The sequence below is a fragment of the Peromyscus leucopus genome, chromosome 1, assembly GCF_004664715.2.
Source record: "Peromyscus leucopus breed LL Stock chromosome 1, UCI_PerLeu_2.1, whole genome shotgun sequence".
Taxonomy (NCBI): domain Eukaryota; kingdom Metazoa; phylum Chordata; class Mammalia; order Rodentia; family Cricetidae; genus Peromyscus; species Peromyscus leucopus.
Window position 1 is genome coordinate 94,175,653 of NC_051063.1, and position 27,975 is coordinate 94,203,627.

Here is a 27,975-nt window from a genome sequence, read left to right on the forward strand (position 1 = left end):
ATGCGCACAAAGAGGCACAGTCTGCCCACCAGCAGCTTCTTTCTTGGTGGAGAATGACTCTCCCTCTGCCAAAGGTAGAGCTGTGGAGTCCCTCTCCATCCATGCTGGGATTTTGACTGGTTTGATCTTATGACGGTCTTGTGCAGGTCAGCACAGTTGCTGTGAGTTGGTGTATGCGACAGCCATGTCATGTCTAGAAGTGAGCATTCTCTAGCTTCCTCCCACCCACATTCTTTTTGTCCCCTGTTCTGAGATGTTCCCTGAGCCTTGGATGGTGGGAGGTTGATAAGATGACCCATCCACAGCTGAGCACTCAGTTATTTATACTCAGCACTTTGGCCAGTTATGAGTCTCTGCATTAATTACTACCTACCGTACAAAGAGGCTTCTCTGCGAAGTCGAGAGTAGCACAGCTCTATGGACATAAACGTACATATTTAGAAGGCAGTTAGACAGTAGGACCAGGCTTCTACCCCGGGGTCTTCCTAAATCATGAGCTTTTTGATCAGGTTTATAACATCAGGCATGAAATCCTTCCTGCAGGGCAGGCCTCGTAGTCATTCAGAAAGTGATTGGTCATCTCCATAACCATCATACCACTATTGCATCAGTGGGCACATCTTGCCAGGCATGTTGATATCATATCATGAAGGGTCCATTACTGGGTAAGATAATTGATGATTGGTGTCTTGTCTCCCCCAGTATCCTGCACAACACTATGTGAGCTCGCTGGCACAGAGAGAGTTTCCTGGGCATTCTGGGCTCATTACTTTAAGTCTTGTATCCAACTTTTAGTCCACTTTACAAGTCAGGATTAAATCCCATTTTGTAGTTGAGGAAACTGAGGCACAGAGGAGATAACTAGTTTCCTCTGAGGCTGCATAACTCACAAGCAGAGAACCAGGGACCTCAAGCCTGGCATCCAGGAACACCATGCTCCTGGTTTCTACTTTGTGCTGAGCACTGCTGACTTTGCCTCTGGGGTTTCTGTGAGACATCTGCAGCCTGGGCCAGGGTGACACTGTTTTGTGCTCTTGAAGGCATGGTCAAAAGGGAGTTAGGCTGGGACCCCAGAGAAGGCAGTCCTCTGATCCTGCAAAGCAGTGCAGCTTGCGACAGAGGGTCTTACCAAATTCCTTCTTCCCCCTCAGAGCACAAGCCCGGCCACACATCCTTCCAAGATACTTGTGACTTCCTCATCCTCCTTCAGCCAGATGATAAAACAGCACAATGTGGTTCTCAAAAATGTACTCTGTCAAACTAAGCCTATCTTAGGCTGCAGCTCTGAGACTCTCCAGTTCTCTCAAAGCAGCTGCTCTGTGCTTCAGGTTTTAATGTTCCAGACAGACATTAGTGTCCTGTCGCACAGCAGCCTTGTGGCTGAAGATCATTGTGGTACTCTGCTGTTGAGAGGCATTGCCTCCCTTTCCTGTCCCCAGTTTTTAAATCACTGAGATGAAGTTGGGATGGGCTCCAGAGAAGCAGCCCTCTGTATGGGCCCTGTGATGGTCAACCTTAACTGCCAACTTGTTGGGATTTAGAGCCACCTAGGAAACACACTTCTGGCTGTGTCTGTGAGGGTGTTTCCAGGGAGAAAGTTTAACTGATGTGGGGGATCCATGTTGAATGTAGGTAGCACCGTCACGTGGGCTGGGCTCCCAGAATGAAGAAAAGGAGAAGGTGAGCTGAGCAGTGGCATTCATTTCTCTCTGCTTCCTGACTGCAGATGCAGTGTGACCAGGCAGCTCACACTCCCGCCACCATGCCATGATGGACTTCTCTGCCATGATGGACTATACCCTCAAGCCATGAGTCAGCCAGCCCTCCTTCCTTAGCTACTTTGTTCAGGTATTTCAGACAACAGAGACAAATGTAACTAATAGAGACTCTAAGGAGGCAACCCTTTGTGGAGACCTGGGAACCTCTGGTCTTAAAGCCACCAGGCTCCTCTTCTTGGGATCCAAATTGGAGACCCTAGTAAGTGCCACTGTAGCACATCAGAAGTTCTTTCTCTGTTGGTGTCAATGTAGTCAAGACCCATCCTGTCTTTCCCTTCAGGCAGTTGGGGCTCATAGCTCATCACACTGGTCTGTCCTCTTATAAGAGGACACCCCCTAGGCAGACAGAAAGTTCTTATACCTACATGCCCAGGACAGAGAATGCTTCTGGGTCCCAGGCATATAGGTGTAAGCAGCATGGCAGAGTACTTGGGTTTCACATTCCAAGTGGTTCCAAATGATTCTCAGTTATATCAAGTTGGCAATTAACACTATTATAGGACCCAAACAACCAATCTTCTACCAGGACTGAGGTGGAGATGAAATCCATGATGCATATAAAATCCTTGTAACCTTGTATGGCCCTCCTAGAGCAGTGAAATCACCCAACAACCACCCAATGAGACCCCTCATCCCATCTTCCTGCACCCTCCCTGTTGTATGCACTCACTACAAGGTAGCTTCACAATGCCAGGAGGCAGGTATTGTTAGTTTACAGGTGTGAACACCCAGGTGAGCCAAGTACATGCTCACCTCCAAAACTGGAAGTACTTAACTACTCCATCTGGGACGTGGGTGTCATCTTCCTTGAGAGCATTTGTTCACTTCTATTCGTCTTCCATAGCTGTGATAGAAATACCTGAGCCAACTTAGGAATTATTCATCTTCATCTCATGGCTTTAGAGGTTTCAGCCCATTATCCTTTGTCCCTGTTATTCCTAGGCTCAGAGTGAGGCAAGATGTCCCAGCAGGAAGCATGTGGTGGAGCAAGGCCACCTCATGACAGACAGGAAATAGGAAGCTTGACAAGAAAGGGGTGGGGACAAGGCATATTCTACTAGGACATTGGTGAGCTGACCTCATTTCCTCCAGTTAGGCTCCACTCCCCTAAAGTTTGCAGTACCCACCCAAACAGCACCCCCAACTGGGGACCTTCAACCTATGAGCCTACGGGGGACATTTCATATTTGAACCATAGCATTCATTTAGGTCATCACACCCTTCTAAGATAGTCTCAATTAAGATCTAAAATGAAATAGCTTTGCAGAAGTTATCAATAAGACAGAAGGTAATTTTTATTGGGTACCTGCTACTCATTGATCCATGATAGATATTATCATTCCTCCTTGTTATAGATAAAGATACTGGACCTAAGGCATTGTATGTTTGTCAAAGGTAACATAGTGATGTCACAGTTAAGTGTAGATTCAATTCTCTCTCCCCTGTTAAACTGAATGTGAACAACCTGGGGTTAGGAGTCACAACTTTCACACATGTATGGTAGGAGTGGAAGGAAGGAAGGAAGGAAGGAAGGAAGGAAGGAAGGAAGGAAGGAGGAGGGAGGGAGGGAGGGAGGGAGGGAGGGAGGAAGGAAGGAAGGAAAGAAAGCTGATTGATTGGATGATTGGATGGATGGATGATTGAATGGATGGATGACTAGATGGATAGATAGATGATACACACATGGAAGGATGATTGGATGGATAGAAGGATGATTGGATGGATGGATGATTGGGTGGATAGATGAATGATGCATGCATGGAAGGATGATTGGATGGGTGGATGATTGGGTGGATGCCTGGATAGATGGATGGTCATGTGACAGGTTGGGTCATGTGACAGGATGGTTAGACTGAAGGGAGGAAGACATGAAAGAAAGAATCACATCCAGAAGGGAGGACTGAAAATGATGGTGGATGAATGGCTGCCTGGCTGAGTGACATTTTGCAAAGCGTGGCCAACACCCACTGTGTACCACCCTACACTTTCGAAATGTGATGGCTGAGAGTAAGAACAGGGCTAAAGAGTGCTGGAAATTCTGACGACTGCATCTCTGACTTCTGGGAACTGAGTGGACACCAACAGAGGCTGACAGAATCAGAGTGGGCCCTGGGCACATGGAAGCATACACTAGGGAGCAAGCCTTCAGGATTGTGGGACAAAGAATGCTTTCCATGCTTTGCACGGAGGAGCCACATGCCCAACAGAAGTCCTTCCCTCTCTCCCATGGCCTCAGGACTTGACACTGGAGTCATCGCTTTGTTTGTCCCCTGAGAATCTTTTTATTTTGTCTTAAAAGCACAAATTCCCCTCCCAAGGGAGTCCCTGCCTGCCTCTGGGCCATAGCAGAGAAGCTGTGGATATAGTCAAACAATGTGCACCCACCTCCCACCCCTCCCCGTCATCGTTCTTATTGCTTTATCTGTGCTTGTTTTTGAAGACAGTCTAGGGAGTATTAGCTCCATTTGATGTTTATAAACATGAAGATCAGAGAAATGACATTTCTTCCTGGAGGTCACCCGGCTGGGATTCCATGGCAGGTCCACCCAGCTTCTCCCCTGTTCACACTGACCCAGTGGGGTCCTCTTCCCACTGTCACCCAAGGCCATCACGGAAACCACACCCCCACACTTGCCTGGGCTAGACCTGGAGCTGTTCTTAAAGTGTCCCAGCCCAGACCTAGTCATGTGATAGTGAGGATTTGAAGCTCGTATTCCCATCTATGACACTGGTCTATATTTATCCCTGAGCTCAGGAGCATAGGAAACTATCGTGCACCCTTGGGAATTTATGAGTGAAATAAACATTTAAATGTTTCTATAAGATTTATTAGAGGGGAGCAGAATGTGACCTGTTGCGTATGATTGGAGTGAGCTTGCTGGAGGTGGCACAGCCCCACAGAGCTTGGCTGACCCCCAGAAGATCAGAGATAGACCCCTGGGGAGGCTGGGTCCACAGGAAGAGGGACACGAACCCAGGGGCGGTGCTGCCCCAGCTTGCTTCCCTCCTGCTGTGTGTCCTGTCCCATATGGATTCAGGGCTTCTTGGAGGAAGAGGCATCCCCATGAGAAGTGTGTGACACAGAGTGCTAAGAGAATATTGTCTGAAGAACACCGGAAACCAGGGGAAGTGCCAATAAAGATGAGCTGACAGATGGAGAAGCAGTGTGGCACATGGGAAGGATGCTGCCTGTGTTGTTAATGGGCATCCTGCAGAACTGATGGGCTCATGAGAGAACATGAGGGTTTAGAGCAAGGTGCAAGAGGGCTGAGGAACTGGCCCTTTCCTCTATGTCCGTGACCCATATGGGACATCTGTTGTCTGAGAAGAAGTTAGTGAGAGAGAAATGGAGCCAGGGGAAGATGACCTTGTAGGCTGAACTTCCTGGGAATCTCTGACGGACAGGGCTTATGTGGCCAAACGTCTCCGAGTTGGGGTGCCTGTTGGCTCTGATACCAGAAGGGCCAATCTGATGCCTTGATGACTCCTAATTTAGCTCTAAATTGCCAACCAGATCCAAGACCAAGAACATCAGTTTCCTAGAAACTAAATTCCCTAATAATAAACTTAGCACGAAGGTAATACTAAGAACTTACTATGTGCTAAGGGTGGTTGCATGGCTTTTCTGTCTGGGGCTAAGAGATTTGGTGAATACAAATAATTAGATAAGTCCTTGCAATATTGGGACACATATCCCTCAAGTCTGTTTGCTATTCATTTGAAATTAAAATACAACTGGGAACCTTGTATTTTATCTGGAAATCCTATTTCTATATCAATTTGTTTAATTTTTAACAGTGTATTTGTGTGTGTGTGTGTGTGTGTGTGTGTGTGTGTGTGTGTGTGTGTGTGTGTGTGTGTGCTGTCTCAGGTTTCTCTACCTGATATTTTCCTGTTGGTTGTTTCTGGATGCTTTAGGAAGTAGTCAGAGTGTCAGTGAATTAAAATAAAATTTCTTTTCTTCAGCACCAATGCAGGCTTGGAATTTGTAAAAACTCCACCATGGGGATGGCAGATACACATGTGATATATGAGTAGAAAAATGAAATTTTAGCCAACATATGTCTCTTGTTCACTAGGGGATTTATATGAGAAGGGCTCTAACTAAGTAAGGCAGACACAATAAGAGAATTTCTAGAGCTCAAATATTCAGTTGAGACAAAATCCTGTGCATATTATAGGAGTGTTGATTAGCCTTCCTGCAGCAAGAGTGACTCATGAACAAGAACCTGAGCGCCAGGGAGATTTTGAATCTAAATATCTTGTATGCCAGAAAGGCAGGCCATGCTGAGCCACTGGAGAGGCCATAGCAGAAGGGTTTGGGTCCATAGGCCTGAATGACAACCAGGCCAGGCTAGAATTCTTCTGACCACAGTTCCTATGCAGAAATACGGACCTGAGATTGCTTATTACTCAGTTTCAAGGAAAGCAGAAACTGAGGGGCTGGAGAGAGGGCTCAGCAGTCAAGAGCACTTACTGCAGACTTGGGTTAATTCCTGGCACCCACATGGCAGCACACACCCCCACACGGGAAGGAGGAAGGGAGAGAACTGAGGTAGTCCATATGTTCATTTGCTCATCTGTAGCTGTATCATAATGTACTCCACATCAAAATATCACACCTTGAACATATGCAATTTCTATTTCTCAATTATACCTTCAGGAAGCTGAAACAGACAAACCAACATGCCGAGTTGGTGACCTGTGGCAATGGCCTGGGGAGTCACACTGTGGGAAATGCTGCAGTTCCAAGGCCCTGCATGTTCCCCCAGCCCAGGCCTAACTCCATTTGTGTTTTGCTCTAAACCACCAGGACTCTCCCTCTGCAGGACCATTTCGCAGTCTTCCCACAATCATCCTGACGGGGGATGCCAGTTCACCTGAAGGAGAAACGGACCGAAACCTGATCAACAGGTGTGCAGCCCAGGCAGAGGAACAATGCTTTCTAAAATGGAGGGATCAATAGCTCTATTTCTAGAGATACTTTCCTCTTCTCTGAATCACTTTACTAATAAAGAGGACTGGGGATATAGTTCAGTTGGTAGCTTGCTTCTTACCAGGCTGTGTGAAGCCCTGGGTTTAATTCCCAGGATCACATAAACTGGGTATGGTGGGGTACACCTGTAACCGCAGCACTCAGTTGGAGGCAGGAGATCAGAAGTGCAAGGTCATCCTTAGCTACATGGGGAGTTCAAATCCAGCCTGGGATACAAGAAACCTTATCTCAAAATTAAAATAAATACGGGCATGTAGGTTTTCAAAATGGGAACAAGAATTCAGGATTTTTTTTTTCTTTATTATCTTCTTTCCCAAAATGAAGTTCTTGCTCTTGGATTTGGCCCCATATGTTTGGCCCTTTGAGAGTTTAAGAAAAGCACAAGGCACCATGGCAGGGAAAATTTCTATATTATCAGCCCAGGTATTCTCAAACAAACCTGGAAGATGTGGGCCTGTGACTATAGAGCCCTGCTGTGGATAACCCGGGTCCTCCTTGGCAGATAATCCTTTGGAAGTGACAGTGGATCACCATCACAGGGATGTCACTGTCCCTGTTTGCCTCACCGTGGGTCCCTGCATTGATCTAGCTGGGATGAGGTTGTCTAGGTATCACTTACAATAAATTTAAAAGATAACTGTCAGGGATTGGGATACAGGTCTATGGGAAGGCGCTGGCCTAGCAAGTACGAGGCCCTGGATTTGAAGAGCAACACCACCCACATTAGTCAGAGGGTGGTTCTCGCAAGATAGAGTGAAGCCGGGTGTGGTGGCATACTTCTTTAATCCCAGCCCTGGGGAGGTAGAGGCATGTGGATCTCTGTGAGTTTGAGACCAGCCTAGGGCTACACAGAGAAATCCTGTCTCTGGGAGAAAACAAACCCAGAGTGAGTAAAGTCAAAGTCTTCTGCATCCATTAATTAAGGGTAGAAGCAAAAGGGCAGAGTGGATACCAAGGAGGATGTAAGAAATGAAAATACATGTATAATCAATGTGGGAGGGGGTGGAAAAATGAATAAAATAGTGAAGTCAGATAAGACAGCTTCATGGGGCTGGAGAGTTGGCTCAGCAGTCAAGAGCACATACTATTCTTGCAGAGGACCTGAGTTCGGTTCTCACCACCCAAATTCGGTTGCTCATAACCATCCATAACTCCAGTTCCAGGAGAATCTGATGCCTTGGCCTCCTCATGCATCTGCAAATACATGCACACACATACATAATTAAAAATAAATCTTTAAAAAGAGCTACGTGTAGCTGGGCAGTGGTAGTGTGTGCCTTTAATCCCAGCATTCAGGCAGCAGAGGCAGGTGGATCTCTATAAGTCTGAGGCCAGCCTGGTCTACAGCCAAGGCTATACAGCAAAACCCTGTATCAAAACAAAATAAAAGCTTCATGTTTTGCAGGGCAGTGAAACCATATTCTGATCTTCTCTCTCAAAAAAGAAATCATCCATGTCTCTACCAGCGCCTATGTTTATTTCATAAGGTTTCCACAAGACAGCTCTACATAGAGTCTGGGTCCTCACGTACAGTAATCACTGTAGTAAAGTTTCAGCCCTGAGAGCAGGCTTGGATACCTTGAGTGGGCAACAGAATGGCATAGAGAACTGCTGACTCTATGATGCTCCCAGAGGCTCTGAGGTGGGGGAATGGAGTATGGCCTGGGAATTCATCCATTGAACATGCTCCTAAGGTGACAGTCAGAGGACTCCTGTGTGTGCCCATAAGATGATGCTCTGGGATGACACTGAGAGACTGTAGAGGCACCTCATCTACTTCTCCGAGTAGATTTCCTAACAGGATGACCATGTCCTGTCTTTCAGAGCTCCCAGCCCCCACCGAAGGCTTTCCCACCGACATCTGAAGGTCTCCACAGCTTCGCTGACTTCTGTGGGTAAGGTCTGGTCAATAGGAGGATGTATTTGAGTAGCAAGCATGAGCTGGCTGTGCTTAGTCGGACTCGGCCTCTTTTCCTCTCCCATGCTCAAAGGGTAGAGGAGATCAACCTCTCCATATTTGGGTCCAGAAGAAATGATGTCTAGTTTCAATGTCAGAATGAAGAAGAAAACGAAGAAGTCAGAGAAGACAGACAAGTGATGCTCAGCACTGGTCTCAAGGACAGAGTCAGGGGGCTGTACTGGGCAGGTGCACATCCAGGTGGGAGTGTGCCCATGTGAAAGGCTGGTACCTGTGCTCACCTGCTGGTTCCTACTAGTGGCTTTTCATACCTTCATGGGACCATTAAAGGACAGGGGTCACATAGGCGTGGTCTTTGTATTCAGTGTTGATTACACTGTACAAGGGGATCGGGAAATGAGCTGGTAGAGTTGCTAAAGGCCCGTTCATGGGAGAACTAAGGAATCCAAGGTAAGAAGGGGCCCACTCCTCCCAGGGGAGAGGGGAGATGTGCAGACATTCCAAGGAAAGTGGTATTTGAGTTTCCCCTTAAAGAGATGGACACACAGGAGGGAGATTGGTGCTCTAGGTGGAAGAAGAGATGTGATAGGAAGCTGGAGTCGCCCCAGAGTCCTGTGGCAGCCAAACGCCCAAATACTGTGCCGCGTCTGTGTGTCACAACCACTGCAAAGGATGGCGCCTTGTATTAGCTTGCTCTAAAATAATAAGGTCCTCTTCCCGTCCCCTCCCCCTTCTCCTTGTTGTCTTCCTCCACCACCATCTCCTCCTCCTTCAGGGTCTATGGTTTCAGGTACTGTGGGATCCAGGTGCTCCATTTGGGTTGCTAGGTAGTGTACCATTCTGTCTCTCATCTTCTTTAATGTGTGAGCCTTTTTCCTGGGAAGACGCTTCGTTCATGGGAACAAATGTCTGGCTGCACCTCCACACTTCTGCCTCTTCTGTGAAGCCCTTCTTCCCTCTCAGTTCCCATGATGGTTTCTCACTAGCTTCACGTGGTCACCCCTAGCCCATCTCTGGGGCTGCCTAGATGGTATTGCTTGACTGGCCAGAGCTAGTTTGGGACCCACTTCCACTTCACCTTGGCTCTTGAAGCAGAGTTGTGGGTGGGGATGGCTAGCTCTTCCTGAGTCATTTAATGGTGATTCAGAGGGTTTCTCCTGGTGAAGATGAAGAGCCACTTCTGGAAGAGGCATGCCTGGAGGCAGGGGAGACAGACTGGGAGTGAACCACAGAAGGGCTAGAGTCAGGACAAGGTCTTGGAAGGAGAATGTAGGGCCAGCAAAGTTGGTGATCTGTTTAGATGTGGTGCTGGGGACTCTGAGTAGTTTCCATAGGATGAGGCGGGAGAACAGCATGATCAGATATGGCTGCTAGAAAGGTCATTCTATAGGCAGTAGACCATGGGGCAGAGATTGGCTTGAAGACAGGGGCCTCTCAGGGGGCTGATGGAACTGTTTAAGTAAGAGCTTGTAAACAGGAATAGAAACAGGGACAGGCCCCAAGGACACTTATAGGTAACTGCCATGCCTGGGCCAGGTCTTGGACATGGAAACTGAGGAAGAAGGGATGCCTGGAGTGACCATTATTCCCTGAGCACCTGTCAAGGAGATAGTGCCATCCAATAAGCTCATCCAGGGCACTTCTGGAGAAGGGGCAGTTTGGGGAAGGATGAGTAGGAAAAAGAGAAAGGTGACCATGGATTGAAGCTGGGGCTCAGGACAGCAGCCTTGAGCTTTGTACCTAGCTACACAATGACTAACTAGCTTGTAAAGAAACGGAGCATGAAAGCAGGACTCCCTTGAAAGCAGAGTTAGGACAGCTCTTGGAACCAAAGTGTGCTTCCTGAACCTTTCTGACAGAGGCTAGAAGCCAGAGGAGCCAGGCCTACTGAGGAAGCCACTGTCTGTCTCCATGCCCTCCATCCTGACATGAGTATATAGCTAAGTTCTGAGGTGGCAGTGGAAGTTCATTCTTTTTCTACAGATCCCACAGGACATGTCATTGACTTGGTAAATGACCAGCTGCCAGACATCAGCATCTCAGAGGAGGACAAGAAGAAAAACCTGGCGCTTCTGGAAGAAGCCAAGTCGGTGAGTGAGCGATTCCTGACCCGCCGCGGGAGGAAATCAAGGAGCAGCCCCGGAGACTCCCCATCAGGTAGGGCAGGACCAGCAGCAGGGCAGGTAGCTGCCCTGAGCCCCTGTGAGGCTGGGCTGAGCGGGGCGCGTGGGAGGCCCCAGCTGCAGAGGGACCTTGTTTCCAAGAGGGTGGGCTTCATGTGGCCTCTTCCCTTTGCCTTCAGGTTCTAGAAGGCCTAAGCCTTGCAGAGATGCCCCATTGAGAAGCCATTGTGTTCAGCTTTCAGAGTTCTAATACACCCAGCCAACTCTACCTTGGAGAACTCTCCTGTGTTTGCTTTTGGGCCTTCCCCATGGGTGGACAAATACCATTCCAGATGATACCCATGTTCTTATTTGGTCCCAACATCTCTCCTTCATCAATGCCTAGGTCCTATTAGCACTCATGCAGAGAAACCCTGTGCAGTTCCCACATGCACTGACCCTTTTGTGGCCCTGCACAGCACAGTCTGCCTAACCTTCCTACCCTCCCTCTGAAGACCCTGCTCTGGGGTGGGCATCTCCCTAGCATAGGTCCAAGGAGGCCGTCAAGGCTCCTTCTCCAACTCTGGAGAAAAGACAGACTTCAAGAGAAATTCTGGGCTAGAGAGATGATTTTCCCAGGACCCTCTGCCACCCTGAGCTATGGTTCCTCTCCTTCCTGAAAGCAAAGATGATGTGGGTTTTAGACTAAATGATCTTGGAGGACAAGGAGAGCGTTTGAAATCAGAGTGGTCCTACAACATCTAAAGACTGCAGCCTTGCATGCTTTTCCTGGAAAACAATGCCAGATCCTCAGTTTCTAGAAAGTTCTCCAAGGTCAGGCCTAGCAGGCTAAGGAATAGGACCCTATGGACCCCATACTGGAAATTACTTGAAGACCCCTCTGCTGAGTTGGCCATAGCAAAAGTTGGGGTGTAATAGATCCAGCCCTTGACTTTGACAAGGCAGTCTGGGTTCCTGGGGTGAAATCTCCGAGAGGAACATTTGTTAGATGGTGGAAGTCATAGCCCTTCATGAATGCCAGCCAGGTGTTTGTTTTTACAGCTGTTTCCCCAAACCTCAGCCCCGGAGCTTCTCCTACACCCTCTAGGAGCTGCTCACTCACCATCTCCACGCCACCAGGTGAGGCTGGCCCCACCCCCACCCCTCAATGGGGGCAGGCTTTGAGGGTTGGGAATAATATGGCAGGCAGCAGAAGACAGGCTGAGTGAGGGCAGGGCGGAGGTCACGGGAAGGGGGCTATGATGGGTGCTCTTTGCTCAGAGAGGGGTCATCACAGATAATTTCGACTCCTCCTATTTGGACCACTCTGAGTTTTGTTTGTTCTTGTGGTGCTAGGGCTGAACCTAGGCCCTCACACATGCAAGGTAAGCACTCTACCACCGGGCTACATCTCCAAGCCTAGGATGCATTTCAGGATCTTCCTTTCCAGGCTGTGTCCAGAGCCATGCCCTCAGCCACCAGAGTATCACAGTGGGCAGCCTGCCCTTGCCGGTGCTGGAGGGCAAGCCCAGGATCCAATATGCACAGATGCTTCCTAATTATCAAACCTTGAGGTCCCCCATGACTTACTTTCCTTATTTGGTTTCCATGGTAATTTAATGCTGGCAGGTGAGCAGCAACAGTGCCAGACCTTACAACTGATGGCTCAAAGAGGTTTTGTGGTGGGGGGGACAGGGGGCAGGGGTGAACCGATGTCAAAGTGACAAATGCAGGGCTAGGTGATGCCATCACTTACCTTCCCTGGCGCATTGCAGGTTTCGACACGGGCAGTGGCCCACAGTCCCCTTTGCCGGGAGCACCGCCACAGGTAACACCAGACCCGGGTGCTACTTCTAGGCCAGTGGATCTTTTTCCTACCACCCCTGGACCCTCCGTAACCCCTGAATGAGGGAGGCGCGGGGTGAAGGGGGGCCATTTACACACCCTGCTAAGCTTCAAGAGGGAGCAGGCCTCCTCCCACTGCTGCTGACCTGTGTTTCCTTCCTCAGCCAAAGGGGCATGAGGCCGACATCTCCTCACCTCACCTCGGAGAGCCTGTGAGTTTGTGCTTTGCCCGCTTTGCAAAGATCTGAATGTGGGGGACATAGTCTCAGAAGCCTGGGCTGGCGCCCGGGCACCCTCCAGATGTGTGGACGTGGATGTGTAGAGGGTGGGTGCTGGGGCAAGCAGAAGACGCCTCCATCTTATGAGATGGAAGTCTGAGAGGGAAAGAGGTAAGGCAGGCCCCAGAAGAGTGGTCCTGTACCCCAAATCCAGCCACAATCAGACATATCAGCTGCTCCTCTCAGCTCCAGAGAAGTTGCAGGAAAAGCTGAGACTGACCACATTTGCATGTACATAAATAGGCCTCTTGTCAAGGTCTGAGTCTCCTCAGCCTGCCTCCAGGGTCCCAACGCTACCTGTCTTTTTCAGAATGTCTCTAAAGGGCTAGCCGACCGGAAGCAGAATGACCAGAGGAAAGTGTCTCAAGGCAGACTGGCTCCTCGCTCTCCCACGGTGGAGAAATCCAAAGCACTTACAGTAGAACAGAAGGAAAACTTTGACCCCCTTCAGCATCTGGAGGCCACACCCATGGCTCAGGCTTCTGGAGCAAGCATCAGTGGGAAAATGGCCCTGAACAGCCCCCAGCCTGGCCCTGCCGAGATGGAGCTGGGGAGGCAGCTTCTGAAGACAGCCAGGGAAGGCAGCCCTCTGCCCAGAAACACAGTACAAGGCTCAGGAGGAACTGTTTCTCCACATCCCCAGGGACAAGGCTCTGCTGGAGAGCCTGTGGGGTCCAAGGCTGGCCCCAAAGCTGAGCTGCGGCCCCCTGTGTCCCGGCCCCCCTTGATACGGGGAGTCTCCTGGGACAGCAACCCTGACGAACCTGGTCCCCTGCTGCAGAAGGTACTTGCCAAGCTGCCTCTGGCGGAGGAAGAGAAGCGGTTTCCAGGCAAAGTCAAGCCAGCCAAGCCACCTGGGCTCAAAGACTTCCAGATACAAGTTCAGCCTGTGCGCATGCAGAAGCTGACCAAGCTTCGGGAGGTGGGTTCCTGACCTGCTGCACAGCGTGTGCATGCCAGGTCCCCCATGAGCTACAGACTTTCGTACTCAGGCTGGGCCCTGAGACAGGGCAGCTTGGACCTCAGGGAGTCCCAAACTTGACCCTGAGAAGCTGGTTCCGTCAGTGTCACATCTCCATAGCAGCACCTTCAGGTGCCTTTGGCTCTTGTTAATAGATAGAAGTCAGCCTGAGACACAGTGGTCACACTTAGCCACGCTCAGAGGAAGCTGGCCATATGGAATCCTTGTCCTGGGCTATCTTCCTCCTCCAGCTAGAGCTAGGGGCAAGAGCCTTTGATGGAGTATCTGGTCATGCCTAGACTTGGGCAAGACCAGCATAAGCAGGCTTTTCTTCTGTAATGGCATCCAGCCTGCCCTCCTGGTACCTATTAACCAAGGACCTTAGACTCAAGGACCACTATGATGATGTCCACAAAGGGCTGTTCTTCCATGGTGAATTTCTTTCAGTGTCTTCAACTTCCATTGGTCATCAAATTAGGACAGTGGTCAGTCAGGGGGCTGCCCTGCTATACAGTGTGTGACTGTGGAGGAGGAAGGGGAGGCCAGATTGTAAAAGGGAGGGGTTAACTGGATTAAAATAGTCCTGATTCAGTCCCTTCTCTCTCAGAAGGTCAACCTCAATCCAGATCAAGGAGACTGAGATCCTATAGATTAGGGCCTGGAGGAGGACGCTGTCCCCTGGCTCTTCTACTGGCGAGAGGAAGTGAGGGTCTGTAGGGCTCCAGCTCCAATGGGGATATCTACACTAGCAAGGTCACATCCTACCAGGCCACTGTGCTGTCCAGAGAGCTTCCCTGAGGCTGAGCAAGTGGCTCAGTTGTAGAGTGTGTGCACACCAGCATGCAAAGATCTGGGTTCTCAGAATCGCATAAAATCATGTGTGGTGATATATCAGGCCTATAATGCCAGCACCCAAGGGGCAGAGGCAGGAGGATCAGAAATTCAATGTCATGTTCAGCTATATGTGACTTTGAAGCCAGTCATAGATAGATATAGATGATAGGTAGGTAGGTAGGTAGGTAGAAGTAGGTAGGTAGATAGATAGAAGAATAGAAGAAGAAAAGAAAGAAAGAAAGAAAGAAAGAAAGAAAGAAAAAGAAAGAAAGAAAGAAAGAAAGAATCTTGATCTTCTCTGATGTTTTGGGGTGGAGGCTTAGGAAGATGAACACTCCACATAGAACCCCCATCCCCCACTCTGGAGCCCAGGGTACCTGGTAGCTTAGAACAAGACCCGGCAGAGTCACCCACAGTGGGCCTCACCCCACATCTGTGGTGAAGGCAAGAGGAAACGAAGTGGGCAGACATCTGGGGGTTCACCATCATGCTCTTCAAATGCTGGGAGATTTAGCCACTCCCTCAGAACTCCCCAAACCCCTTCAGGTCACTCTTACTCAGCAAAGGAAGTTGCAGAGAGCCCAGAGGCTCATGCCCCCAGCTGGCCTGGCAACGGCGCACACTCTGCACCCTGTCCACTGTGCTGACCGCTGAGGGGCTCTGGACCTCTGGCTTGCTAAGTGTATCAGCAAGGGCATGGCCTGGGTTCTGTTGGCTCCTGAGTGCTCTCTCTTGGCCTCTTTCTTTCCTCTTTTACTCAGAGGCCAGTCACTCAAGTGGCTTCTGTCACCTAGGAGGTTGAAAACCCTTGGCACCAGGATCCCACTAGAGGGCTCTAGTCTGACAGGAACTGGCTTGGAGCAAGAGTGGCCTGCTGGGTCCACCAACACCCTCAACCTAGCTCCGCCTGCTCAGTCCCCCAGGCAGACTCTCAGGCCATAAAGGTCATTGAAGAAGGAGTATCACTTAACAGAAGAGGAGGGCAGGAAGCCACTGCCAGCTACAAGTCCTTCAAAAATTGCTCCCAGAAGCAGCTGCATGCATATTCAGGACCTTACTGTCAAAGTCCTTAGTCCCTGAGGACTCCACAGTCCCTACACACCCTCACAGTAAGGCCAGGCAGTTCATGTCCCCTGAGGCTCAGAAACTTACAAGCAAGGTGGTTCTTAACACTATGAGCACGGCACAAATGGTTGGATTTCATGATGAGCCTGGCACAAATGGTTGGACTTCAGGCCCTTTTATGGGCCAGGAGAGGACCTTGTGCCCCCTGGCCTCCCCATACCACGTCATGCCAACTTACCCACTCTGGCCACTGTCCTTGGAAACCCACCTAAGGCTGAGTGGTAACAGAGCCATAGGGAACAGAGAGAAGACTCTAGCCTGGTGTCATCGTCTGAACTGTGTCTGTTCCTCTTCTCACCAAGGAACACATCATGATGAGAAACCAGAACCTGGTGGGATTCAAGCTTCCCGAACTGAGTGAAGCTGCAGAGCAGGACAAAGGTAGGTTGCTGGGGCCTGCTTGCCACCTCTGCTTGCCCTCCCTGCTTGTCCCCCTCCCCTGCTTGCCCTCCCCGCTTGCCCGCCCCCCACTCCCCCCCCCCCCCCGCTTGCCATCCCTGCGTGCCCTCCCAGGACTGGCTAGTCCACTGAGTCAAGGGTGTTCTACATGCGAACACTAGATTTCCCATCAGTACTTGTGCCTGAGTGGGGGAAGCCCTTTGAACAGCTCACTGAGGCAGAGCATGCCCAAGCCTGTCTCCTTCCTGCCACCCCAGCCCTGTTAGTGACAGTGGGTCTAGAAAGTGCCCCAGGCCTGAACTTTTGGCATCGCCTTCCCCCTCACACCCAGGAAGCCACCCAAATAGATCGGTTCCTCTTTCCAAGACACCAGCGCTCTCTCTTTCTAATCTGCTGTCACCACAAAGTCCACAACCCAGCCCTGCCCTCTGCCCTCCAGGGCTTTGCTCTCCACTGCCCCCACACTCTACCACACTTCTCTGAAAATAAGGCAAGAGGCCGGACCCTCCCTGTTCCCGCCTTAGTCTGTTCTTCCCTTGAGTTCGCTGATGTCCCAGTGTGAGCCCCAGCTGTTCACCCTGGCTCTGCTGCTGACTGAACAAGCTGCTGGCCTCACCAGACCCAATCCCCCCTCACACCCTGTAACACTGGCTGCCTTGAACGTTATCAAAGAGAGTACATGAATTAACTGTATTTACAGTGTACCCAGAACAGCACCTGGTACATGTCGCGATCCCTAGAGGCCGCAAGAGTCAGTCTATGTGTACACACGTGTGTCTTTGCACATATTGTAGGCTGCATGCTTACAACGGTGCCTGGCACTAATAGGCCCTGAGTAAGTGTTTATGAAGGATCAAACGGATGAGGTTATAAGAGTTCACAGAGGAGTTTCTGACTTAGAGCTACACCCTGAACCTTCACAGAGGAGTTTCTGACTTAGAGCTACACCCTGAACCTTCACAGAGGAGTTTCTGAGATAGTTGCATAAAAGCGACCTGTAACCAGAGTGCTTCATGATGGGCAAAGGAGAAGGAAGGTGTTTGGAGGGATACTTCTAGAAGGGCAGGCTCTCTGTCCTTCCCTCTTCCCCAGGCCTGTACCCTGGGGACCCTCACCACCTTGTCCCTGTGCTTTGTATATGCTCTGTTCCCGTCACCCCTGCCCTCTGAATCATTGTACCTGTGTCTTAAAGCGGTGGGTAAGTCCGCCTACTCTAAAATCCCCCCTTTCCTGGCTTATTTTGTATTTATGTCTAGATCTTATCTTTGCTTTTGTTGGCATTTAGTAATCTGTTAAGTGGTGATGTATACAGTGTTATGTATGACACATATGTGGCATTAACTGTATTGTTTTAACTATTCTCAGCATGTGGTTCAGTGGCTTTGAGTCCAGTCATGGTCTATCGTGCAACCGCCACCCCTGTCCATTCACAGGGCCTTTTCATCTTCCCCAATTGCAGCTCCACACCCACAAGACACCAGCTGCCCATGCCCCTCCCCCAGCCCCTGGCTGCCACCATGCCACTTCCTGTTTGTGTGGATTGTGCCTTCTCCAGGTCCCTCACATAAACAAGGCCGTACAATATTTTACCCTACGTCTTTTAATGTCATCTCAGTAAATTCTCTCTAGCATTTTGCAGACTAAGTCATCTGGGACTCGGATTCAATCTTCTCCCAGGAAACTAAGAGGCAGGGATGTCTGCTTTCATTGACTGTTAGGAAACTGAGGCCCCAAGAGCTACTGACGTCATCACGTGGTTAGCCATCCCAGGAGCAGTTCTCAAACATGTTTTAGCTTCATTTTATTTTAAATAAACTAATCCAGAGGAGACCAGTTCATGGGGAGCAGGATAGTGACTGCAAGAGCATTTTCTGGAAACTTCTGCCTTTCTCCTGTGGGTTCTAATGGGTCCCAGGCTTCATAGAGCACCTTTGGAAAGGCACACTCCCCCTCACACTGTCCATGGCTGGTGTCAGTCATCTTACAAATTGCCATGTGAGATTACTCTGGGTATCACTGGGGTGTGAAAAATTCTGGGCTAAAATACAATGACTAATACCTACTCAGCAAGGCTCCCAGAGGTAAAATCTCTAGGAAAACATTTTTTAAAGCTAAATTATTTTTAAAATATTGACCATCTTGAGCCAGGTGTGGTGGCAAATGCCTTTAATCCTAGCACTCTGGAGGCAGAGGCTGGAGGATCTCTGTGAGTTCAAGGTCAGCCTGGTCTACAGAATGAGTTCCAGGACAGCCAAGGCTATGTATCGAGACCCTGCCTTAAGAAGCCAAAACAAACAAACAAACAAACAAACAAACCATCTTGGAGTTAGGGAGAAGACTCAGCAGTAGGTGTGCTCACTCTACAAGCATGAGGTTGTGAGTCTGAATCCCCAGCACCCACATAAAAATCCAGTTGTGGCCACAATGCATGTCTGTAACATCAGAGCTGTGAGGGATGGAAACAGGAGGGCTGATGTGGTTAGCTGGCTGCAGCTTACCTCCAGAAACCTCAAAGTGTAGGATAAAGAATGCCAGAGCAAGAGCACCCAACATCTTCCCCTACCCTCTGTACACATACACAGGTTTAAACCACATATGTTTATAAATACGCATAATCACAAAACACTAACCATATAGAGGTATCCTTCTAATCCTCTTTACTTTTAATTTTTTTTTTATCAAAACACTAGAAAAACCTCTTAAGATTTTCTATACATGAGGCTGGAGAGATGGCCCAGCAGTTAGGAGCACTGGCTGCTCTTGCAGAGGACATGGGTTTGCTTCCCAGCACCCACATGACAGCTCATAACGGTCTGTAACTATAGTTCCAGGGAGCCACCACCCTCCTCTTGCCTCCTCCAACACCAGGCACCTATATGGTGCATAAGTATGCAAACCACTCATCCACATAAAGTAAAGAAATCCTTCAAAAGCTTTTATACAAAGCCCCATCACAGTTTTATTCTTTCCATTATCTATCGTTTTTCCTACGTCGATTTGATGGTGTAGATACAACTTCCTTTTAAAGATTTGTTTCACTGAAGTTATCATAACTAATTAGATGTATTTAGATTTCACATTTAGAGCTGAATGGTTCATATTTCCTTCTGTGTGACCATCTCTATTGTAAAACATTTCAGATGTTTACAGTTCTCCATCTGCTATAAACAGTTTTGTCTTTGTGCCTGTGGGGTTGTTTTGTTTTGTTTCTTCTTTCTTTTAAGGAATTCCCTTGGGATAAATTCTCAGACTTGAGTGTCTCTGGATCAGTGTAGATATACTCACTTCTTATCAAATGTTCCAAATGTTTGTGTATGTTTTTCTTCTAAGCACAGAAATTTCTGGATTTTGTTTTGATCTGGTCCTTCTGACCAGAATATGGTAGAGTAAGAAGCAGGTGGTCATTACTAATGACAGTTATAGCCAGGTATGGTGGCTGATCTTGGTTGTCACCTGACTGTGCAAGCCAGTAAGCAGTGTTCCTCCGTGATTCTGCTCCAGTTCCTGCCTCCAGGTTCCTGCCTTGAGCCTCTGCCCTGGCTTCCCCTGATGATGATGGACTGTAACCTGTAAGCCAGATAAGCCCTTTCCTCCCCATGTTGTTTTTGGTCAGTGTTTCATCATAGCAACAGAGAAGCAAAGTAGAACATGAGACATGAGGACACATGCCTGTAATCCTAGCAGGCAGGAGGCTGAGGCAGGAGGACTCCAAGTTGAAGCCAGCCTGGGCTACAGAGTGACTCTATATTTCTTTTTTTTAATTTTTATTTTTTGAGACAGGGTTTCTCTGTGTAGTTGTGGCTGTCCTGGAACTCACTTTGTAGACCAGGCTGGGCTTGGACTCACAGAGATCCGCCTGCCTCTGCCTCCCAAGTGCTGGGATTAAAGGTGTGTGCATGACTCTATGTTTCAAAACAAGCAAACGAAAAGGATGACAGTTATAATGTGCTATTATTACTACTGTAAAAGACACTTTGTTTTTATTTCAGTTGATTTTCTAGCATGCTCAAGGTTAAATTTTCCTTTTTGGTAGTAACTTTTTTGCTTTATATCTATCCATTTCGGGCCTAGATGATGATGATGATGATGATGATTATTATTATTATTATTTGGCTGTTAGTAATATATGTGACATCTGTGCATAACAGATATGAACACTTTGAATATTTTCTTAATGTTTAAAATTATTTTTATATTCTTTTACGTGTATGGGTGTTTTGCCTGCACGTATATCCATGCACCATGTCCGTGCAAGGCTAACAGAAACCAGAAGGCTTTACATCTCCTGGAACTGGAGTAACAGACAGTTGGAGGCAACATGTGGATGCTGGGAATCAAACCCAGATCTTCTCCAAACTGCTGAGCCATCTCTCCGATATTTAAAAACTTTTTAGTTTATTATTTGTGTGTGTGTGTGCGTGCATGTACATCTCCACACATAATATGCGCACGCCATGCGTCACATATTTATAGTTTCATTTACCTGTGTTTATTTTACTAATACCTCTGACTTCATCTTTTTGTTGTTGTTGTTGTATTTTGGGGTTTTTTTGGACACAGGGTCTCAGTATGTATCCTGGAAGTCATTATTTAGACCAATATTATTAGACCAATGGTCTTGAATGCCCTCTGAACTTCATTTTAAGATATAGGTATTTTAAGACTTAAGAGCTCATTTCTGCATTAACATTTTAATAGTGTCTATATTTCTTTGTGACTTAAACAGTCATGTTACATTCATATATATTTATAGGGGAGTAAGGGTCCTGTTGGTTGTTGTTGATTATGTTTATTCTCTTTTGTTTTATATTGTTTTAATTTTTGTTTTGTTTCATTTTTCTTTCTTTTCTTTTTGAGACAAAAATCTCATTCTGTAGCCTGAACTGACCTGGAACTAGCAATCCTTACTCCTCCGCTTACTGAATGCTGGGATTTGCAGATGTGTGCCACCACATCCAGCTTGGCTCTGTATCCTTCTGGTCAAGAGGGCACATTTTAATAATAAGACTGCTCTCTTGTACAGTGAGATTAGTCTTCCCTACTTGCTTTTCTTCTGCAATGTATGTGTTAATATTCTAGACAGAACCAAATCAAGATCACAGAATGAGCAAGGAGCTAGGAGACAGGAATCTATACCAGAAGAGAATGGAGGTTTACATTTCATGATGTCTGTATGCCTCCTTCACATTTGAAATTTACACCATCTTGTGCACCTCGCATGCTGGATTCAGAAGGATTGTCTAAGCTTTACTTGCTTTGCAATTTATAAACCATTGCTTTACTTACTTTGCAGACATTCAGCTCTCCATTGACATGTGTAGGTATTTCTCTTTTCTCTTCCATCGTGTCTAATGTTCTTTGCGTATGGCTCTTGTTACACTCTGTGTACCTCTTTCACTTGTTTCTTGGTAATCAAGACTCTTAGTTCACTAGGTTTTCTGGTGGATCACTAGTGGTGGAGATGAACGTGGCTTGGTGTTACATACTTCCTGTGTCACAAATACTGCTCTTAAATGGTAGAGTGCTGACTCCAGTGGCTGTTACAGTGGCAGAAGCTAGGATGATCATGCATGCCAGATGCTATGCTGAATATCTGACCCTGTCAGACTCAGTGCTCACAATAACCATGAGAAGCAGCCTTACTGTGGTCACATGTTATACAAAAGTTGAGGTTTATGAAGGTCATGGTGGTGTGTCTCTTAACTACAGAAGCAAGATCAGAATCCAGAGGTGTCTAACTTCTAAGGCTTTGGCCACTTTGCAGAACAGTTTTTCTTTTTGAATTTACAATGCAACCTCCTGTTCCTTTTATTTTATCTGGTTCACCGTGATCATGGTTGTCCTCCTGCCCACGGGAGGTGATGTGCATCTCTCTGTATCTGTGTGTGCTTTATTGCTTTGGCAACGCTCTCAAACTTGATAATAGTGATAAGTAGAACATTTTGTCTTGTTTCTCTTTTTGAGTGAATTTTAGTATGTTTTCTCTCTCTTATTGCATCTTATTAGATAAATGTACTACTTAAAATTATATTTCTATGCTTTGATATAAAGTATATGTAATCATTATAAAACATGATATTGTCTAGTTAGGTCTCTGTCGCTGTGATAAGACACTGACCAAAACAACTTGGGGGCAGAAGGGTTTATTTGGCTTACATGATCACAGGCCATCATTTAGGAAAATCTGGGCAGGAACTCAAGTAGGAGCAGAGGCAGGAACCATGGAGGAAAGCTGCTGGCTTGATCAGCTTGCTTTCTTATACTGCTGAGGACCACATTGGGCTGGACCCTCCCACACCTATCATTAATCAAGAAAATGCCCCTCAGAGATGTCTATAGGAAAGTCTGGTAAAGAAAATTCATCAGTTGAGATTCCCTCATACTAGATATGTCTCATTTGTGTTGAGATGAAAAAACTGACCAGGACAGGTATTATTTAACCTTTTAATATATATATATATGTATATATATAATTATATATTTATAATTATTATATAATTTTAAATTTTTTACATATTTTTCTTTCCCAAATCTCAAAATTGGTGTTGAAGTCTATCAAATATATTTGTTGAACAGATTATATACCATTCAATTTATTTAGTATTTTCTGTTTCTTTTCCTTTTTTTTTAAAATGAGTACTTGATATATTTTCTTTCATAGCCATCATTCAAGTCTGTAACTGTAACTGTGCTTATTTTGAAGTATCTGCAACTTTTCTTGGATTGGGTAAAATAAAATCTAAATTGTTGAGACCCAGGGAATCCAGACAAACTGCATTATCATTCACTCTTCAGTTATAACTCCAGAGTAAATCATTCAGATGTTGGCTAGTTTTGCTCCATCCAGCCATCCAGGGACCTTCATGTCTTTTTTGCTATCTTCCAGCAGACTCTTGGGCAGATCTGGAGTCCCATGAATGGGAGAGGAGACAGAGATTCCAGAGCAGGGTGTGGACTGTATCGCGTCTTATTTCAGTTCTGTGGTAGCCTAGCTGCACTGGCAGCAAAGGAGGCTGGGAGATAGATGGTTGCTAGTCTGATAGCCGTTCATAAGCCACGTTCAAACTCCATTCATGTGGGTAGAGTTTAGTGGCTGGCTAGCTACTTGTCACATCATTTTTTCAACTTAACAACATACCTAGACAGTTTCCCACTTAATACCTACATAGCTTTAAATTTTTTAAATAAAAATTAGACTGATATATATTTATTTCCCCTCATTTCTCTCTACTATAAACAATGGTATAATGAACACTCTCTTACATATTATAGAAATGCTTATTTTCTAAGGGATGTCATCCTATAAGTAAAATGGGTGGATTAAAAGGTATTTACATGTATGTGTGTATGTGTTGTGTGCATATAGTCAAACTTTCCCACAAAATTGTTAATCTAGATATACACAGTCCATAGCAAAATCTCACTACCTAATATTAATAGGCTGATCACTGAGTTTTACAAGTAGGTAGATGAATTTGACTACTATAAGTACCCAATTTTAAAAAGAAAATTATGCTGGAGAGCTGGCTCAGTGGGTAAAGCACTTGCTCTGCAAGTGTGGGTACCCAAGTGTGGGTCCCCAGAACCCACAAAAAGCCAAATGCTGGAGCACAGGTCTGTAATCATGGCACCTCTCTCTCTGTACACACACACACACACACACACACACACACACACACACGCACGCACAAAACATTTAAAAAAAGAGAAAGAAAATAAAATTAACACTGGTGGGTGTTCAATGAATGAACACTTCCTCCTATTCTCTCAGGTCTAGGGTGTGGCTGATTAAAATTTGGAGTTTCACCATCTGCTGGATGCTGAGCTCTGGGCGAGTTTCTTATTCCTTTGGCACCTCAGTTTGCCTGCCTCTGTGGTGGGGATAATTATGGCATCTGCAGACCTCACTAAACAGGTGTACTGTTAGTGTGATCTTTAGTTCAGTTAGAACCTGACATTTATTGTGATGACTGTTGCTGGACCGTGGAACTCTAGCTTGTCAACCATGTGTGACAGGACAGCATTAGGCTACAGCTATCCACAGGCCCCTTCCCACTCTCTACCCAGAACAAAAGAATTAGGAGTCCTCTGAGCTCTGGCTCAGAGAACATTTCCAGGCTCAACTAGAATCTCTAGTGAGGTTTGTTGGCCATTCCTGGGAGACAGGAAAGGTCCTTCTCAGAGCATTCTGGAGTCCTCAGAAGCTCAGCTCTTTCAGTTTCTGAGGACTCGTTTCCCTGATAAATCTGACCTTCCTGATGATTCAACCTGTTCCCTTCTCAGGGAACATTTTGCACAACTTGTTACTCTTTGGTCATTATTTCAAGACAAAGATATGAGTCTGATGTGACCCACTCCTTGGCTTGTTATCTGGGAGTGCGATACAAAACGTGGGGGTGGGGCTCAGACCATAAGGAGATGGCCTTGTCCCAGCAGCCATTGGTGTTTCAGCTGTCTCCTGACCACACTCTCGACTCGTTGATAGGCCACACGGTGTCCAGAGTCCCTGCAGTGCACGTTTGTTTCAGAGGCCTCACTCTGCTTTCAGGATGAGCACTGGACCCTTGAGGGCCCTTCGAGGCTCTGTGGTTAGCCCCACTCACCTCCCGGAGCATCTGAGCATCATCTAGAACCACTCTCTCCCCAGCTGTCAACACTGGGTTTTCCTTCTGCAGCTCCTTCATCCTCCATCTCTCAGCTGGGCACACACTTTGCCCTCTTCATGGAGGGTGTTCTTCTCTTTACCCAGTGAGCTGCCGTTTTGGATTCTCCTCTGATATCTCTGTCCTCTTAAGCGGTAAGCCCTGACAGGACAGCTGTGTGGCAGTTCTGCTCATCAGGGAATCTATCTTTAGCTCCAAGCCCCCCCCCCTTGCCTGGGACATAGTAATTACTCAACAATTAGGGAAATAATTCATGAGTAAATGGACTTACCTTCACTATCTGTGAGAGAAAACCCAAGGGTAGATGTAGCTAGAGTTTTCCTGCCTTGCCCACAATCAGGACAAATCTTTGTCACCCGCCAGTCCCACAGCCGCTCAGACCCAACCAAGTAAACACAGAGACTTATATTGCTTACAAACTGTATGGCCGTGGCAGGCTTCTTGCTAACTGTTCTTATATCTTAAATTAATCCATTTCCACAAATCTATACCCTGCCATGCGGCTCATGGCTTACCGGCATCTTTTCATTCTGCTTGTCCTGGAGGCGGGCTGGCAGGCAGTGACTCCTTCTGCCTTCCTGTTCTTTTATTTTTCCTCTCTGTTAATCCTGCCTATCCTTCCTGCCTAGCCACGGCCAATCAGGTTTTATTTATTGACCAATCAGAGCAACTTGACATACAGACCATCCCCCAGCACAGCCAAGTGCAGACCATCTCAGACACCTGCACTCAGGCCCGTGGTCCTAATCATCCTCTATGTGGACCTGCTGGGTAAAGCCACGAGGAACCCGAGAACAGGCTCTCACAGGACATACAGAACATCCCACAGCAGGTAGATGGAGTCATTATATCACAACACAAGTTCAACAGTTGTGCTATCTAAGGGGTGGTTGGCTAGCTGGATCAGGATTCTAAGGTAGGTGGATGGTCCTGAGGCTGGGCCACAGTCCCATGTCTCACACAGGAAAAATGCCTTCCTGAGAAGACAGGTGCAAAGAAATTTATTCTAACCAGTAGCTTAGCCTTGGAAGAGAGAAGAGAGAAAAAACTACCTCGTTGCACCAAAATGTCCCCTTTTCCTCAAATACAGAAGGAGGCAGGGAGGAAGGGGAGAGAGTATACTAGACGTACCTTTCCAGATAAAAGCTTTACAATTTAATTGAGTTTGAGTTGAAGCGATGTGAAACTCTACAACTTGCTGAATCTCTGTAGTCACTTCCTCCAAAGAGGAGAAATTAGTTCTGACAATGTATTAGGAAATACAGTAAGGGTTTAGAGTTGTGGTGGATTTTCCTGGCATTAATGCTTTGGTCTTGGGTAATTGTTCTAAATTCTTTACCCAGCATAGTTTGGGTCACGTATGGCAAGACTGTGGGAGCCGAGAAGTAATTGTCATCAGCGAAGTTTATACTCATGACTTCCTAGCATAGGAGGTACAGTACCACCTGGGCCACCTGGGAAGGGACAGGGTCAGTCAGGAGGTAGAAGACTGTCAGCAAGCAGTCTCGGCCCTTTACTGGGGTTTTCATGGTAAGGGGTGGGCCGAGCAGAGTCGGCACCCTAAGTAACTTAGGGTCAGATCGTCTGAGTAATTTTAGCAGACTGGAAGGGACAGAGGCGTCTGAGTGTTGGCTACGTGGTGAGGTAAGGCAAGGATGAACACTGACCTGGTGTGTGCGAGATGGAGAAAGGAGATGGTTGGGAGTATAGGTTCTAGATCGGTTTAGATGCCAAAGGCACACTAAAGGAGAGTTTCCCCCCTCGCTAATTTCCTGGAATTAGCCAGCCTGGGAGAAGCAGTCTTTCCCAGGTTAAAAAGACCTCAAAGCTGGAGAATGGAGAAAACAACGGGAGCAGAACATCTCGTTAAGCATTTTCTCCACCTGCGATGTCTTCCTGCTTTCCCATCTCTGCCTGTCTGAATGCTGAATTCTTCGTACGTTGTCCAGGTTATAACATTTACACTCCGCTCTGCAACCAGTTTGCACAGTTGTCTGGATGTGGACTCGAGTAAGAGTTTCACCCTTACCACTAGTTCCTTCCTGTGGCTGACCATCCCTAAGCATTTAAATTTGATCTATGTCTTACTTAGCTGTCCTTCCTTATCTAGTGGCTTCCCTGGGAAGCAAGCACCAGAGTTGGTCCATGTCCCGAGGTGTAGCATATTTGACAATGTTGTCCTGGTTAGCACTAGCCCGCACAGTTATAAAATTCCTGGCTAACTCCTTCCATTGTGTTCCGTGTTGTAGAGAAGCCTGGGGCAGGCTGGTTTCCGGTGTCCCTTAACCCTTGTGTTCCCTGTATGTGTCTTTTTTTTTTTTCTGTTAAGAATAACAGCAGTAGCATTTCTTTATAGGCATGCTTTAAAAACAGAAGCATCCTACGTACAGTCAACCTCCAAGTTCATCTCCCCTCCACTGAGGACAATTTTCCCTGTTATATCTTTGAATATCTTGTTGGTTAGATGAAATGGTCAGTAGGAATCAGCTTAGGACCCACCTCCTTCCATCTTTCTTTTCCTCTGTACATTCTTTACGATCATTCAGTCTGTCCCAACCACCTTACCAACTCAAGGGAAACTATCTGCATGTCCTCATTTTCATTATACCGACTGGCTGTGTTTTCAATTTCTAACTCATTCTGCTCTCAGTCATTACTTTGTTTCCTTAAATAGGAATCCCTGTCCATCCATGTTTGATCTTCTTATCTTGTTCTGGTTTCTTCTTTAGATTTTTTTTTTCAGGTTCTAATTTCTCCTGGAGTTAAGCATTGACAGCGTATATTTCGCACAGAAATGCAGTTTGGCTTTTTTTCCGTGTTCCTTGCATCTCTGGGTCTATCCTGACATCTGCCTCCTGTGTGTTTCCATTCTTCCTTCCTTCTACCTTCCGTCTTTCCTTCCTCTTTTAACTCTAGTATTTTTGTCTAGCTGCCATGTCACTCATTTTCATTTCAGTTCTTTCTGATCTGGCCACTTCTACCTGGTTCTCCTCTCTTCTCTTTGCGTGTGGGACAGGTTTATTTTTGTTCACTCCCTCTCCCTCCTGCCTCGGCTGAGCTCTCTGTGTCCTCCTCC

General features: G+C 47.1%; 1 protein-coding gene across 1 annotated transcript in view; it reads left to right on the forward strand.

Moving 5' to 3' along the window:
* The window catches only part of Irag1 (inositol 1,4,5-triphosphate receptor associated 1), a 108,426-nt gene that overhangs the window by 42,596 nt on the left and 37,855 nt on the right, over positions 1-27,975 (forward strand). Inside the window, exons 3-10 of the mRNA XM_028875835.2 lie at positions 6,592-6,692; positions 8,599-8,669; positions 10,676-10,849; positions 11,857-11,934; positions 12,570-12,622; positions 12,804-12,851; positions 13,228-13,839; positions 16,140-16,218. Of these exons, the coding sequence (XP_028731668.1) occupies positions 6,592-6,692; positions 8,599-8,669; positions 10,676-10,849; positions 11,857-11,934; positions 12,570-12,622; positions 12,804-12,851; positions 13,228-13,839; positions 16,140-16,218 (1,216 nt within the window). The remainder of the gene's footprint in view (positions 1-6,591; positions 6,693-8,598; positions 8,670-10,675; positions 10,850-11,856; positions 11,935-12,569; positions 12,623-12,803; positions 12,852-13,227; positions 13,840-16,139; positions 16,219-27,975) is intronic.